The sequence below is a fragment of the Nelumbo nucifera genome, chromosome 1 (assembly GCF_055504915.1).
Source record: "Nelumbo nucifera cultivar China Antique chromosome 1, China Antique-T2T, whole genome shotgun sequence".
Lineage (NCBI taxonomy): Eukaryota > Viridiplantae > Streptophyta > Magnoliopsida > Proteales > Nelumbonaceae > Nelumbo > Nelumbo nucifera.
Window position 1 is genome coordinate 98471157 of NC_142649.1, and position 14278 is coordinate 98485434.

Genomic DNA, 14278 nt, shown 5'->3' on the forward strand with positions numbered 1-14278 from the left:
CTTTGACTGTTCATGGATCCTCCACTTACCAGGGTCATGAAATATGCTCATCCTACTCTCTGTGTGCTTAAATTAGGTTGCCAATGGATTGGAGATCATCATCTGAATCTGAATACAATGCTTGAGTTGCATTTGGTTATTGAAAGATGAATTCATTTATTTACTACCTTCTCATTATTCTTTCTTTGTTCTTTCAATCCCAACCACCCAAGTTGGTTAATCACATTTCCCGGGCAAAATAACTGTTTATTACTTGGCTTTTCTCTTAAAAGCTAATCCCTTTTTTCCAACTAACTGGATTATTTGCTTAAGCAAAAAATAAAAGAAAAAACATGAATTATCTGACCATTTTCGTTTTCTTTTAAGAAAACTCTGTAAAGAGATAAAAGGGTATTTGAGTCAAGTACAGGAAGTATATATTCCTGTTAATGTTCATAAAGTGCATTAATTTTACCGTTAAGTGCCATTTTTTGCTCTTACTGCAGTCAGGCGTCTCCATCTTTTCAGCTCTGAGCGTATATATAATGCTGGAATGATGGGTGAGGACTGAGGAGGGGAGTCCAAGAAGAATGGACCCTGTTGTTGTTGCAGAGTAGCCCAGAAGAATCCTCCTCTATTCTGCTTCCCTTCACCGTTTCTTTTTTCTCCCTCCCTCTGTTCTTCGTATTTCTCTCCCTCCACTTAGTTTGGATTTCTAGGAGACTCTCACTCTCAGTAAGAAAGCGAAATGGAAACCACCTTGTTTTCCAAGTTGTTCGTGTTCTTCTTGGTTCTGTCTGTGAGTTTCCAGTGGATACTATGCACTGTAACTTATGATAGGAAAGCTATTATCATTAATGGTCAGAGGAGAATCCTCATCTCGGGCTCCATACATTACCCACGAAGCACCCCTGAAGTAATTATTTTCCTTTATCTCATTTCTCCAGTTCTTTCTGCAACTTCTTTTGCTGTGTAGATGTATCTGGTTTTGCGGTATTTGTTCCTGATATTTTGTTGTTTGGCTGAATTGCGTTCGCTGTAGATGTGGGAAGATCTTATACAGAAAGCTAAAGAGGGAGGGTTGGATGTTATACAGACCTACGTCTTTTGGAACGTGCACGAACCATCTCCTGGCAATGTACTCTGCTAACTCTTCATTTTAATTCTTCTTTGTCTGTGTTGTCGTTGTTTACTCTACCCTTCTCTCTTAACTGTCTTTAATTTCTCTCACATTGACTACATTTTCTCTGTGTTCTTCTAATTTCTGCTGGGTCTTCAGTACAACTTCGAAGGAAGATACGATCTGGTTCGGTTCATAAAGACGGTACAGAAAGCAGGGCTATACGTTCATCTCCGCATTGGGCCTTATATTTGCGGAGAGTGGAATTTTGGGTACTCACTTTTTCTTTTCCTTTTCCTTTTCCTTTTCCTTTTCCTTTTCCTTTTCCATTTTCTTCTCCAGATCTGTTCGTGTTTTGTCACACCCTTAATTCTTGATTTGAGATAGATCTTTGTTATTTCTTTAGTTGTTATTGTTCTTCATTTACATTGTTGATTTGAGAAGGAACTTAGATCTTCTTCTCTATTTTATTCTAGTCTTTTTTTTTTATTATTATAATACAAGAGGAAAGGTGGGTTTTTGTTGGTTTAAGATGGATCTTTCTTATACTGTTGATGCTTAACGTGACCTGACTTTCGTCTCCCCACCCCTCCTTTGTGTAGAGGATTTCCAGTTTGGCTGAAATATGTTCCAGGCATCAGCTTCAGAACAGATAACGAGCCTTTTAAGGTCTCCGCTTCCGCCACTCCCCTTTACTTTTTTTCTTTTCCATTTTTTTCGCCTCCCCCTTCGGACAATCTTACTTTTTAATAATTAATCCAGATTTTTAATTGTGATTACTTAAAAGAGTTTCAATATTTTTAAATTTCCTAAATTTGTTGTAGTGCAGATGGCAATGCAAGGTTTCACGCAGAAGATTGTAGAAATGATGAAGAGTGAAATGTTGTTTGAGTCCCAGGGTGGCCCTATCATTCTTTCTCAGGTACCAGTTATTGGTCTTTGGCTTTGCTGTTTGATCTGGAAGTGATCAACCACATCTGAAGGTTTGTTTGAGTATTAGTTATTGGGTAGGGTGGTATACAGCAAAGTTGATCAGCTTGGTTCTTCCACAAACTGAAGAAGCTTAAGAAAAATATAGGCTCTCGTGCCAGTAGATGTAACTATTTTACAATAATTTACGATATTCAATGACATTGATTCTGTTCATGCAGATTGAGAACGAGTATGGGACAGAAAGTAAAGCATTTGGAGCTGCTGGTCATGCGTACATGACCTGGGCTGCAAATATGGCTATTGGATTGGGTACTGGGGTCCCATGGGTTATGTGTAAAGAGGGAGATGCCCCGGATCCGGTGGTAAGCATCAAACATGATTTTCCCAGCCAGATCTATCCCAACTTGTATTGTATCTCTCTGTTTGATATTAGTTCTTGTCTGTCAGTTGATATCTTAAGTTCTTACCCTTTATTATTCTTTTCAATTTCTTGATTTGTTCTTGGCGCTTGGTTCTTGGGTTGTCTCAGTCTTACCCTGCCTTGCTGATTCTTGCTGAATTCTGTACTGGCAATAACTACTTTCTATTGTTTTTAATGCCCTTCATTGATATTTGATTTTTCTGTTAAAAAGAAGAGAAGAATCAAACTTTTCTATCCTTGATAGAGTTCATCATCTCAGTTATTTGTCTAAGTTGATTTGAGTATACATTCTAAGTCTGTTTTCATCTAAATCATGATAACAGATAAATGCTTGCAATGGTTTTTACTGCGATGCTTTTCATCCTAACAAACCTTACAAGCCTGCAATGTGGACTGAGGCTTGGAGTGGCTGGTAAATGATTTCTTCCTTTCAAAATTTGTTGCATAAGATATGAAACATTCCCTACTCTCACTAATATTTCCCTTGTTGATCAAAATGAAAGGTTTACAGAGTTTGGTGGCACAGTTCACCAAAGGCCAGTTCAAGATTTGGCATTTGCAGTTGCTCGCTTCATACAAAATGGAGGCTCCTTTGTTAATTACTACATGGTTAGTTTTATTAGTTGTTTGGCTTTTAGTTCCAATCATTTATTATGTGAAAACATAGTTCAATAAAATTGGGGTATGGAACTGCTTGCAAACAGTACCATGGAGGAACCAACTTTGGACGCACTGCTGGAGGCCCTTTCATCACTACCAGCTATGATTATGATGCTCCAATTGATGAATATGGTGAGAAAATTGAACTTATTTTTCGTGATGCAGCATGCTGATGGATTTGGTTATTAGAATTTACAGGACCTTAGGTCTCTGGCTAACCCGCCTTTTCATGGTAATATGGTAGGTTTAATCAGGCAACCAAAATATGGACATTTGAAGGAGCTTCACAGGGCTATTAAGCTGTGTGAGCGATCTTTAGTTTCATCTGATCCCACTATTACCTCATTAGGAAGCTATCAACAGGTCAGTTATCTTAGTCTTTCTGGGATTACTTTTCTTCCTTAGTTGGACAGAGAGGTTTTTATTTTAATTGGTTAGTTCTAGATTGTTTCCTATCCATGTTTAGTACTTAAAACTTCCCTTTGAATTACATGTCTGCACCATATCCTACTGCAACCCTGTTCTGTCCGGATAACAAGTTTTAACATAATAGGCACAAACCATTATCACCAACTTGATTTAATGATTGTTTCTTGTCCAGGCTCATGTGTTCTCTTCTGAGTCGGGAGATTGTGCAGCTTTTATTGCAAACTATGACCCAAACTCTGCTGCAAGAGTGATGTTCAATAACATGCACTACAACCTGCCACCCTGGTCCATCAGCATCCTTCCAGATTGCAGAAATATGGTCTTTAACACTGCAAAAGTAAGTAAAATAGATCATGTGATAAATCTTTTTTTCTTCCAGTTGGTATTCCCAATGGTTTCCTTTGGTTCCTCGGCGGGAAAAGTCAATGCCTAATGGAAGTCACCACAACTTTTCCCTTCCCACTCTTCCAAGGAACCAAATGCAGCATAACTCAAGTACTTAACTAATTCTTAAAGCTGGCTGACCTAATTGAAATTATCATCAAAACCTTATCCAAACTAATTGTTATCCATTCCAAAAACGAATTACATTACAGTGTGGTGGATGTCTATTTTTGTTATGTCAGTATCTTTTTCCAACTCCAAGGACTTACTTGGGACAAACTGGCTGATGTTATAACTGATAACTTGTTATGTCTTGTTGCAGGTTGGAGTTCAGACATCACAGATGCAAATGTTGCCCAGCAACTCTGAGTTGTTCTCCTGGGAGACATATGATGAAGATGTCTCTTCACTGGAAGACAATTCAATGATCACTTCAGTTGGTCTATTGGAGCAGATAAATGTTACCCGGGATACCAGTGACTATCTGTGGTACATAACTAGGTGAGGCTAATGCATCAAGTCACCCTTTGGTACTCAAACTCCCAATTTCCATTGAGAAATCTATGTATTGTTTACTATTTTTAAGGATTATTCAAGTTTTAGTAGTCAGAACAAGGAACATTCTGTGCTGAATGCCTTATCTTAACTAACATGTGTCATGTAAGATGGGTCTGGATCCACCACCCTCTCTAGGAAACCGCCTTTAATCAGATTATTTTGGACAGAAAGTTTGTTTTTCCCTGGAACTTCAGTGGGTTTTTTTTTTTTTTCTGGCCAAATCAGTACAATGAAGACAAATCAGTGAAAATGAATTCTCACCATCATATTGGGGCCATCAGTTGGTGTAAATCTCAGGCTGACAAGAATGAGAGCATAAGTTTGTCCCTGAGAGCAGCCATTTTGTGCAAGAAAATGCTGAAGGTTAGGCCCATATCCAGTGCACCCTTCCTAAGACAGGATAGGTAGGGAAAACATTGGGTGATGGGCATTTATATTGAATGTAATCACTTGAACTGACCCTTCAGATGTTGGGTCCAGATTCTCTCTTTTCCAGACATGTGAAAATTCATAACATTTTAATTGTTACATTATTAGTTGCTCTTGTTTCACACCTAAGTAACTACAAAAACAACCAATGGTTGCTCTCAGGAATGTTTAACCAGTCCCATATTGTGTTTTCTGACCTTCCAAAAGAATAGTTACATGCAATGGTTAAGATCATTTGATTGCAACGTGAACATCATCCTCGTATATTAGAAAAGTCCTTGATGGAGGCCATCAAATTGCTGCTCCTGATTAGCTGATTCCCCTCCTCCGTGTCACATTTATTGGCAGAACAAGTGTTTCCATTTAGACAGTTTTTTTATAACATCCCAAAGAAATGTTCCTGGTATTTCCTTCCTTCCAAGGAAGCAGAAAATAGTTGGTTTTCTGTACCACAGGTTTATAAGTTTTTTAGTTGTATTTTTTTTGCAGTGTTGACATTAGTTCATCAGAATCATTTTTACGTGGAGGACAAAGCCCCACTCTTATTGTGGAGTCAACTGGCCATGCTTTGCATGTCTTTATCAATGGACAACTTTCAGGTACATTTCATGGAGCCACTGATTCATAAAGAAATGTTGCCTGATTATTTAGTAGATCCTTTTTCATTCTGCCCTTCCTTGATTATAGGATCTGCCTCTGGAACAAGGGAAAACAGGAGGTTTATGTTTACAGGAAAGGTCAACCTGCGGGCCGGAATCAATAAAATTGCTCTCCTCAGCATAGCGGTTGGATTGCCGGTTGGTTCTGTAACTAAATTAGTTTTCTGTTGGCAAGGGTACAATGACTCAGTGTTTGACTGTGCTACCAGTATGGATTCTAGTTATCATCAATTTCACAAAAAACTTGATTTCTTTGAGCTGAACAAAATCAAAATCACCAAGGTTGTGCATGGTGGGGTTTCTTAAGTATAAAACAAGGAAAGCCCAGTCTAGGGTATTTGATAGCATGCTTGTTTGGTCGGCCCCGCTGAGAAATTATTTACCACACTAATCTTCTGACTGGATTTTTGCTTCTTAATAACGTCAAAAAAACAAAACCAAAAAGAAAAAAAAAAAAAAAAAACTATTGAAGGAGCCGGACTAAAAGCAGTTTAGAATTTTGGGTTAAAAAATAAAATTATAAAAGATAGTGATGATTAAAAAGAATAAAAACTTTTTTAAGTAAAATGAAGATAAACTATGTTATATGGTGTATTGGAAAGTATAATTAATTATTATATGGTGGGATATACACACTGTATATGCAATAAATATTGCACTTAAATTTTGGCAAAATGTCCAAAGTTTGTGGAAAGTATTGGTCCATTTGACACAAAGAAAATGTCAAAATTTCATGGAATTAGCAGAAAACTGAATTGAGGAAAACAACTTGGTTGAAAAGAAATGAAAAGGGGACTAACTCTCTGAATCCAAGATTCCAACTGGGGCTGAGTTCACTTGGTCAGATCACCAAAACTAGTTTTTAGTAAGGTTCCTTAAGTACTTCTCATTTCTGACCTTACTTCTGTTTGTTTTGTTTGAAGAATGTTGGAACACATTTTGAAGCGTGGAAAACAGGAATTCTGGGTCCAGTTGTGCTACATGGCCTCGACCAGGGAAAAATGGATTTGACCTGGCAGAAATGGTCTTACCAGGTGAATCTTTTATTCTGTACTTATTGGTGGAAAAAAAAAAATCAGTAAATTTTTGCCTTACCGAGTGTTTCTCTACACAGGTTGGCCTGAAGGGAGAGGCCATGAATCTTGTCTCCCCCAATGGGATTTCATCTGTTGATTGGATGCAAGGGTCATTAGTTGTGCAGAAACAGCAGCCATTGACATGGTATAAGGTAAGAAAACAAGGGCCAACACAGCTTCAAGCTATTGAAAACTTAGGCATCATTATTAATCAGTGTTTTAAAAGGCATATATATGCCAGATGTGTTGATACCTCTGAGGCATATGCCTTTTGCCTCACGCAGACCTCATTCCTCTTATCTTAAGAAGGCATAGCCTCCATGTGTTCGGGAGGCTTATGCCTCTTATGTTTTTGAACTATGACCCATGCCTCGAAGTAATGGAATGCCCCACGTTTTAAAACATTGTTATTAATTCATACCCTGATGGTACTTGCAGGCTTATTTTAATGCACCTGAAGGAGATGAGCCATTGGCCTTGGACATGAGTAGCATGGGAAAGGGTCAAGTATGGATCAATGGGCAAAGCATTGGAAGATATTGGACCATCTATGCAAATGGTAATTGCAATGGGTGTAGTTATTCCGGAACATTCAGACCTCCCAAGTGTCAAATTGGTTGTGGTCAACCAACCCAACGATGGTAATGAGTTTTTTAATGGAAAACATTCAGCACTTGCATTGTTTTTCCTATTTTATAAAATGAGAGCCTACCCAAGCTTGGGATAGGAGACTGCTCCCTTCACTAGAATTCATTCTTCAAATTTTGTGTCTTCAGGTATCATGTGCCTAGGTCTTGGTTGAAACCAACACAGAATCTTCTGGTAGTTTTTGAGGAAATTGGTGGTGATGCATCAGGAATTTCTCTTGTAAAAAGATCAGTAAGCAGTGTTTGTGCCGATGTCTCTGAGTGGCATCCAAACATAAAGAATTGGCAAATTGAGAGCTATGGCAGAACTCAAGAGTTCCACAGGCCCAAGGTTCACTTGCGGTGTGCTCCGGGACAGTCCATCTCTGCCATTAAATTTGCAAGCTTTGGTACCCCTTTGGGAACTTGTGGAAGCTTCCAGCAAGGAATTTGCCATGCTCCAACCTCATACTCCGTCTTAGAGGAGGTACTGAAACATCTAGTGGTTATTAGCCATTCAACATTTTGACATGTGTTTGTGTATGCATGCACAAAAAGTAATTTGAAATGCTATATGCATGCATCCTGCTGTATGACAGTTGCTTGTTTTCCAGTGCCTATTCCTATCATATTTTTCTGTTTCCTTGTAGACATGCACGTTTATATGCATATGGTTTGGATTCTTATATTTTTGTTTGGCTCTCCCACAGAGGTGCGTAGGGCAGGAGAGATGTTCTGTAACCATATCTAACAGAAACTTCGGGGCAGACCCATGTCCAAATGTGTTGAAACGATTAACAGTGGAGGCTATTTGTGCACCTGCAACTACTACAACAGCCCGACCCAATTGGAGGGGTTGAAAAGGACAAAGGTAGGAGGGAAGAAAGGACCCTCCATATATAGGACATCATATGGAATGGTTTTCTATCGACTGTATACTAGCAGCAAAGGAAGAAGCAACGAGTGAAGGTAAAGAAATAAAAGAGAAAAGTACAGGAAAAGAGCTTTTTAATTTGATCCGAGGAACATGGATTTGCAGTTATCAATTGTGTAGAGTTGTTAGGGTGTCTCCTTCAGGATTGTTTTATTAATTTATGGGTTAGCATGTTTCTGTATAATAGTGGTTGTAGATTTGTGAGGGCACAGGCCCAAGAATTTAGTAATATGGGATCTGTGATGAATGCCAAACCCGGTCCCCGGACTTTTAACCGGAAGATGGACTGGGAAATGGGTTTCCTTCAACGGCCATGATGAATAATCCGTGTTGATGTGATTGTATTAGTGGGGAAAGTGAAACCCCAATTATGGATTGTTCTGGGAATAGATCCCAGTATGAGTGATGTTTGATGTGAAATTTTCTTATGGAAACAAGTGGGAAATCAAGGATTCCCATTAAATTCAATCTCTCTCTCTCTCTCTGTTCAATAACTAGTCTGTTAAACCACATGTATCTCAACTCTCAGGGGATGTTTTGGAGGTATTCTTTTCTCTTTTTTCTTTTATCGTCTGACACCAATTCGCCTGTCTGTGGGTCAGGACCGTCCGGTGCATTCATGCGGTCTACGTCAAAAGGCTTTATAGTTAAGTGTTAACCACAATTACAATGGTCCCATTTCCCACCTACAGTCTCTCCAGGCAAGTTGAGGTTAAGCATGAGAAAGAATACGCCAAACAGTTCAAAAATATTTCTTAGAACTTAGAAGCTCAGGTGACTGGTCAGTTGGCACCACTCACCACTTGTAACATCCCAGAAGGTACTAATAAAATCTGCCTATGGCAGGGAGCCAGGCATGGGGAGATGGCCGACCCTTTGTTTGCATCTATCTGTTTATAGGGCAAGTTAGGTAACGATGTTGTTGCATATTTGTACCACCCATCTGTTTCCACCTGTTTCCACCAAACATTCTTCACCCATGTTTTCTCCAAATAACATTGACAGATGCCAGAGATTCTCTTGTTATCCGTGGATCATTGTTCAGTGACTTCAGGGTTCAGGTCGCTTGCTTGGCTCAAACAACAGCCTAATTGCCTAAAGACTCCTCTAATCTGCTTTCAATTTGTGTCCAATTAACAAGATGTATTTGTTTTGCTTAGTATAAAACAACTAAGGATCAAACCTCCGCTAATGACCACTAACTCAACTGTCCAACAGAGGACAAACCAGGGCTTTGAATAACTCAAACCTAAAGAACATGTCTTCAGAAACAGACTTTATATCACTATACTTGAAAGGTGCCTTCAAGACCCACGCCGTCTGAAGTCTGAACGATAATTATTGATTGGAGTTTTGGAACCCTTGTGGAGACAACCAACTAGTTGTCCCATCTTCACTGAATGATCAAGGTTATCAAAATTGTATGAGAACTTCAGCTTCGTCGCGAGGATGATGATCAAAGGTTGCAACATCCACATTACGGAATTTTGCCAGGTGCACTTTAAGATGTTGACAAGTATCATTAAGTTCACCAGTTGCTTTATACGACCCATTCTAATTGATCAACAGGATTATCAAAAGCATTCTTTTCACCCAGACTACAGAGGATGCCCAGAACCGGTTTAGTCAGCCATTTCAGCTTGTCAAACTGGGCAGCCAAAATCTTTCTGACTTGTAAAATTTCCAAGAAAATACCGTACATTTCTCCATTTATAACAATGATTAGGGTCAGGAAGGTTCAATATTCACATGATAACTATGGCAACAGACTGCTCCATAAGCATTCTAGATTTGACACTAGAACAATTTGACACTCACGGTTTCTACTTCACAACCTTGAGAGTTGAGAATGAAAAACAATTCATCACTATGCATGTATTCCATTAATTTGATAGTAGCTGCCATCCTTGGAATTGCTGAAGTAGCCATCTAAATTTAAATGCCATAATAATATTATTCATAAGAAATCCCAAACAAGCCTCTGGATTAATAACAAGCTGACACTCAAATAAGGTTCTACTGAGGTAATATAAGCTTCATGGACATGAAAAATATATATTTTTCACACAGGAACCATGTGGGTCGTGATCTTCTGCTGCAGCTCCTCTTTTCTTGCACCCACAATCTTGTCAACTATCTTACCTTCTTTCAGGAATATGAAGGTTGGCATTGCCTCAACTTCCCAGTCAGTGGCAACAGACTGAAAATGGTACATTTCCATAATTAAGAAAAAAATAGTTAAGATAAATTAATGAACTGTTTAGAATACTTAAGTAATTTCATCACTTTAGGCAAGGAGATCATATTTATTTAGGGCTATGGCAAACATTAAATTCATTTACCTTCAATTCATCCACATCCACCTTCAGGAAAATGACATTGGGAAGCTTCTTAGCTAGCTCTGCCAGGATTGGGGTCATTAAACGGCAAGGTCCGCACCATGAAGCTGTAAAATCAACCACAACCTGCAAATTACAACCAAAGGAAATGTTGTTAACAAGGATGTCAAGCTACTGAATTTCCAATGGTAGAGGGTACCAGAATGCTAAAAATCTAATTGGCATGCTGAGTTCCAAAAAGTGGCAAATTGAAGTCTGCATGAGCTGCACTTGATGGCTGTGTCGGGGATGTTCAACCAATAATAACACCCTACATCAGCATCAAGTTATATGCCCCACAAACCACTCCAATCCCTAACTCCTCATTCATGGCTGTCATGGGGAAAAATTATTGGTTAAAAAGCCCCTAACACAGATATCAACTGCAGCTCATATTTTTTTCTCATTTTAGCTGGCAGCTTAGTCAAACTAAATAAGTAATGTACCTAGTGAAAGAAAATGCATAGAACATATTCAAAATCTTTACTTCTAACCTCTACACGATAGTAAAAGGAAAGGAAAAAAATTATATGGGATGTTTCAACATTTAAGTACCAGCACAAACTTGATAGGGCACCAAATTAAAATTCAAGTAATCAATTACAGTGAAAAACTGAACAGGAAACATAATTGAATAACTTAATGAAAAATACAATTTGATCTATCATGTACTCTTTTTTCTTTCATACAAAAGTTGTCTAATATATTTTGTAAGAAAAAAAAAACAAACTTTTATCAGGTTACAGGTTTAAGGGGCTAGAAGGGCTAGGGGTAGACCACAAAAGACGTGGGTAGAAGCAGTAAGAAATTATTTAAGCACTAATAAATTTAACAGTGGATATGGCTTTAAATAAAACGGAACGGCGAAACAGGATTCATGTAGCTGACACCATATAGTTGGGATAAGGCATGGACGACGACGACAATGATGATGATGATGATGACAATGACTTTTATCAGGTTCAGGTACTCAAAATGAGAACACCATGACACATGCTGGTCTTGCTTCACTCTCTCTCTCTCCTATATATATAGATGAGAGGGAGAGAGAGATTCACCACCTTAAGTGAACCACTACTGAATACCCGATAAAAGATTGAAAAAACTGATAAAAATCACCCTTATGCAAGAACAGCCCACCACTTAGCTACGCAAGCTCAAACAAAAATCTTAAACTTTGTATTTAAAGTTGCAAATTAGCAAAAATGGGTTTCTTAGGTTTCCTGGTCCAATTTTTTGTTTATGACCCCATCAAGAAGTAATCCAATTACTCAACAACACGAATAGATGAGTAATAAGGTCAAACATACAGGACCATTGAATCAATAGTGCATACTGACAGCATATTACATGAAATAATCCACTGTAGCTAAAATGTTGAAGCTAAAATAATAAAATACCACAATAAGCCAGCATGTATAGTGGGGTCTGGATGCAAGGAATTAAGGATCAGCTCTCTTTCTTCTCCAATACTTGACAAGCAAGTTGCTGGTCAAGTAGTTGATTATTATCATTAGGGGTATAAATGGATCTAATTCGAATTTGATTAGAAAATTTGATATCTATAATTCGATTCGATAACCAACAGATATTTGAAAATTAATATTTGAATTTGAAATCAATTAAATTGTTGAATATTTAATTTGATTTGAATTCAACCGATTAATTATTTTAGGTAATTAATATTTATTTAATATAAATATTTTATTTATATAAGTTATAAATTAATAAATTATATATTATTTAAATACAACATATTTGATTTGAAAAGAATTTCCTAATTGGATCAAAAAAGAAGACTCCCTAGTCCCTACATGAGCTACACTACTTCTGCCACATGGGGAGATGATATAGCAGATCCAAACCCTCTACCACATAGATGATGCCTTAGATTGGCCACATGTACAACCCTTTATAGTCTACATCAGCCCTATATACAACTTTGTATTGATTGTTTCAAGTATTAGCCATTTGTATACCGGAAAAACATGTAGTTCCCTTTGGGCTCTGAAGTAGATTTCTTTATGTTAGATTCATGGGTCATTTAGGGAAGTTTCCTAAACGACCTGACTATCAGACAGGTTCCCTATTTGGTCTCCCTCCTTTCATACTTTGAAAAATTCCTTCAGAACCTCAATAATTAAGATATAACCAATCAAATTATCTTTGCGAGGTTTAAAAGGCAATGAAGAGCTCTAATGAGTCTAGACAAAACAGGGGATTTGTTCCCTGAGCCCCTGACAGTGAAAGCAAGAACATATTTGGAATTTATAGAAATCAAGCAAACAACTTCATGAGTTGCAATTTAATAATGAGCCACCCAAATGAGGGGGCACTTTTAACCAGCCAATTGGTGTTAGCCTGTTAGGTGCGACTTCTATGCCTATGGGAGTGATTTCCCGCCAAAAACTTCAACCAACAAGCATCCATATGTTTTCATGTAACAAAAAGGTTGCATGCTTGCTAAAAAAACCTCCACAATCAATATTTGTTCATGGGGCCAGCCAATGCAAGGTTGGTTTAGTATTTTCTGATCTGACAACAGAAATTACGCATTCAGTGAACCATACCCTTTACGAGTAGCTGTGGTCCCTGTGGAGGGAAGTTGATTATCATACCCTTTTGTTTGTTATCCGATCAACTTATCATACTTTCCAGATGGTAAAAGAAACAAGAAAACAAATAAAGAGGCAAATCAGTATCCTGACAGCGCATGTTGTATTTCTCTCCCAAACAAAATACATTTGTCAATTTTTTTCATTAAGAAAATAAAAAGAAAAGAAAGAAACAGAAAGAAAGAATAATTCAGAAAACAAAGAAATCCCAATCCATTTTTCAAACTCTCAAGATCATAAACGTCACTGTTAAAAACCAACAATGGACCAATAATGCAGCATGAAAAACCCACCACCAAAATAAAATATAAAAAGGGGGTTAACCGTTCAGTCCACCCCTAGAAACCGTGCAGCATGAAACTCATCATGAGAAACCCCATCAACAGAACCACCCTTCGAGCACAATAACAGAAAGAAAAAAATGAAAACATATAAGACCAAAGCAAAAAAAATGGAGAGACCATTTCAACCAACGTGACCTTAACCTACACAAATACAAGTATCAAGAATGAATCAAAAAGAAAAGGAGTGAATCAAAACCCCAATTAAAATCAAACAAAAAAAAAAGATAAAGTAAATAAAGAGGATAATGATTTAGTAAAGATACCAGTTTCTTAGACTCGTTTCCCTTCTGGAGCTGCTCGTTCCAAGCCTCGACACTGTGACAACCGATCACTTGACCCTCTTCCGCCATTCTCCAAATAAGCCAAAGCAAGCAGAAGCAAAATATCACCAAAACCTCTCAAAAGCCGAACCAGAAACCGTATAGAGCAAATGTCAAACAGTTACCTCCTCCAAAATAAATATCTCATGGCCCTTGGGTTAGAATGTTGGGATATACGGTGGGAAAAGAAAGTATTCCCTATTTAAAAGCGTAAATTACAAAATTGCCACTCCACCGATAAGTTTGGGAGTGCTTATTAAAAGCAATTATGAGCATTTAGTGAAAAAAACACTTATTTTAAACAGGGATAATAGGTATTTTTAAAATGATGTGGCATTAAGAATGTCAATGGATCGAGTTTGGCATGGGTTTGTCTTAAGCCTAACCCGAGCCTCCAATGTCCCAACGCGAAC

At 37.9% G+C, this 14278-nt stretch overlaps 2 protein-coding genes across 2 annotated transcripts; one reads left to right on the forward strand and one right to left on the reverse strand.

Annotated features, from left to right (window-relative positions):
* The first annotated feature begins 466 nt into the window (after positions 1-466).
* Positions 467-8676, forward strand: LOC104610553 (beta-galactosidase 3-like). The gene is made up of 19 exons (XM_010277224.2): positions 467-895; positions 1022-1117; positions 1259-1371; positions 1702-1768; positions 1929-2021; positions 2251-2394; positions 2777-2865; positions 2957-3062; positions 3158-3245; positions 3358-3476; positions 3715-3879; positions 4249-4427; positions 5403-5512; positions 5601-5710; positions 6496-6606; positions 6687-6800; positions 7087-7289; positions 7425-7761; positions 7985-8676. Exons 1-19 carry the CDS (start codon positions 728-730, stop codon positions 8132-8134), a joined length of 2562 nt encoding a protein of 853 aa, XP_010275526.1. The 5' UTR covers positions 467-727; the 3' UTR covers positions 8135-8676.
* Positions 8677-10051: 1375 nt separating this feature from the next.
* LOC104610552 (thioredoxin H-type-like) lies at positions 10052-14005 on the reverse strand. The gene is made up of 3 exons (XM_010277223.3): positions 13809-14005; positions 10551-10673; positions 10052-10408 (listed from the first exon to the last, which is right to left on the reverse strand). Exons 1-3 carry the CDS (start codon positions 13893-13895, stop codon positions 10271-10273), a joined length of 348 nt encoding a protein of 115 aa, XP_010275525.1. The 5' UTR covers positions 13896-14005; the 3' UTR covers positions 10052-10270.
* Positions 14006-14278: the final 273 nt, after the last annotated feature.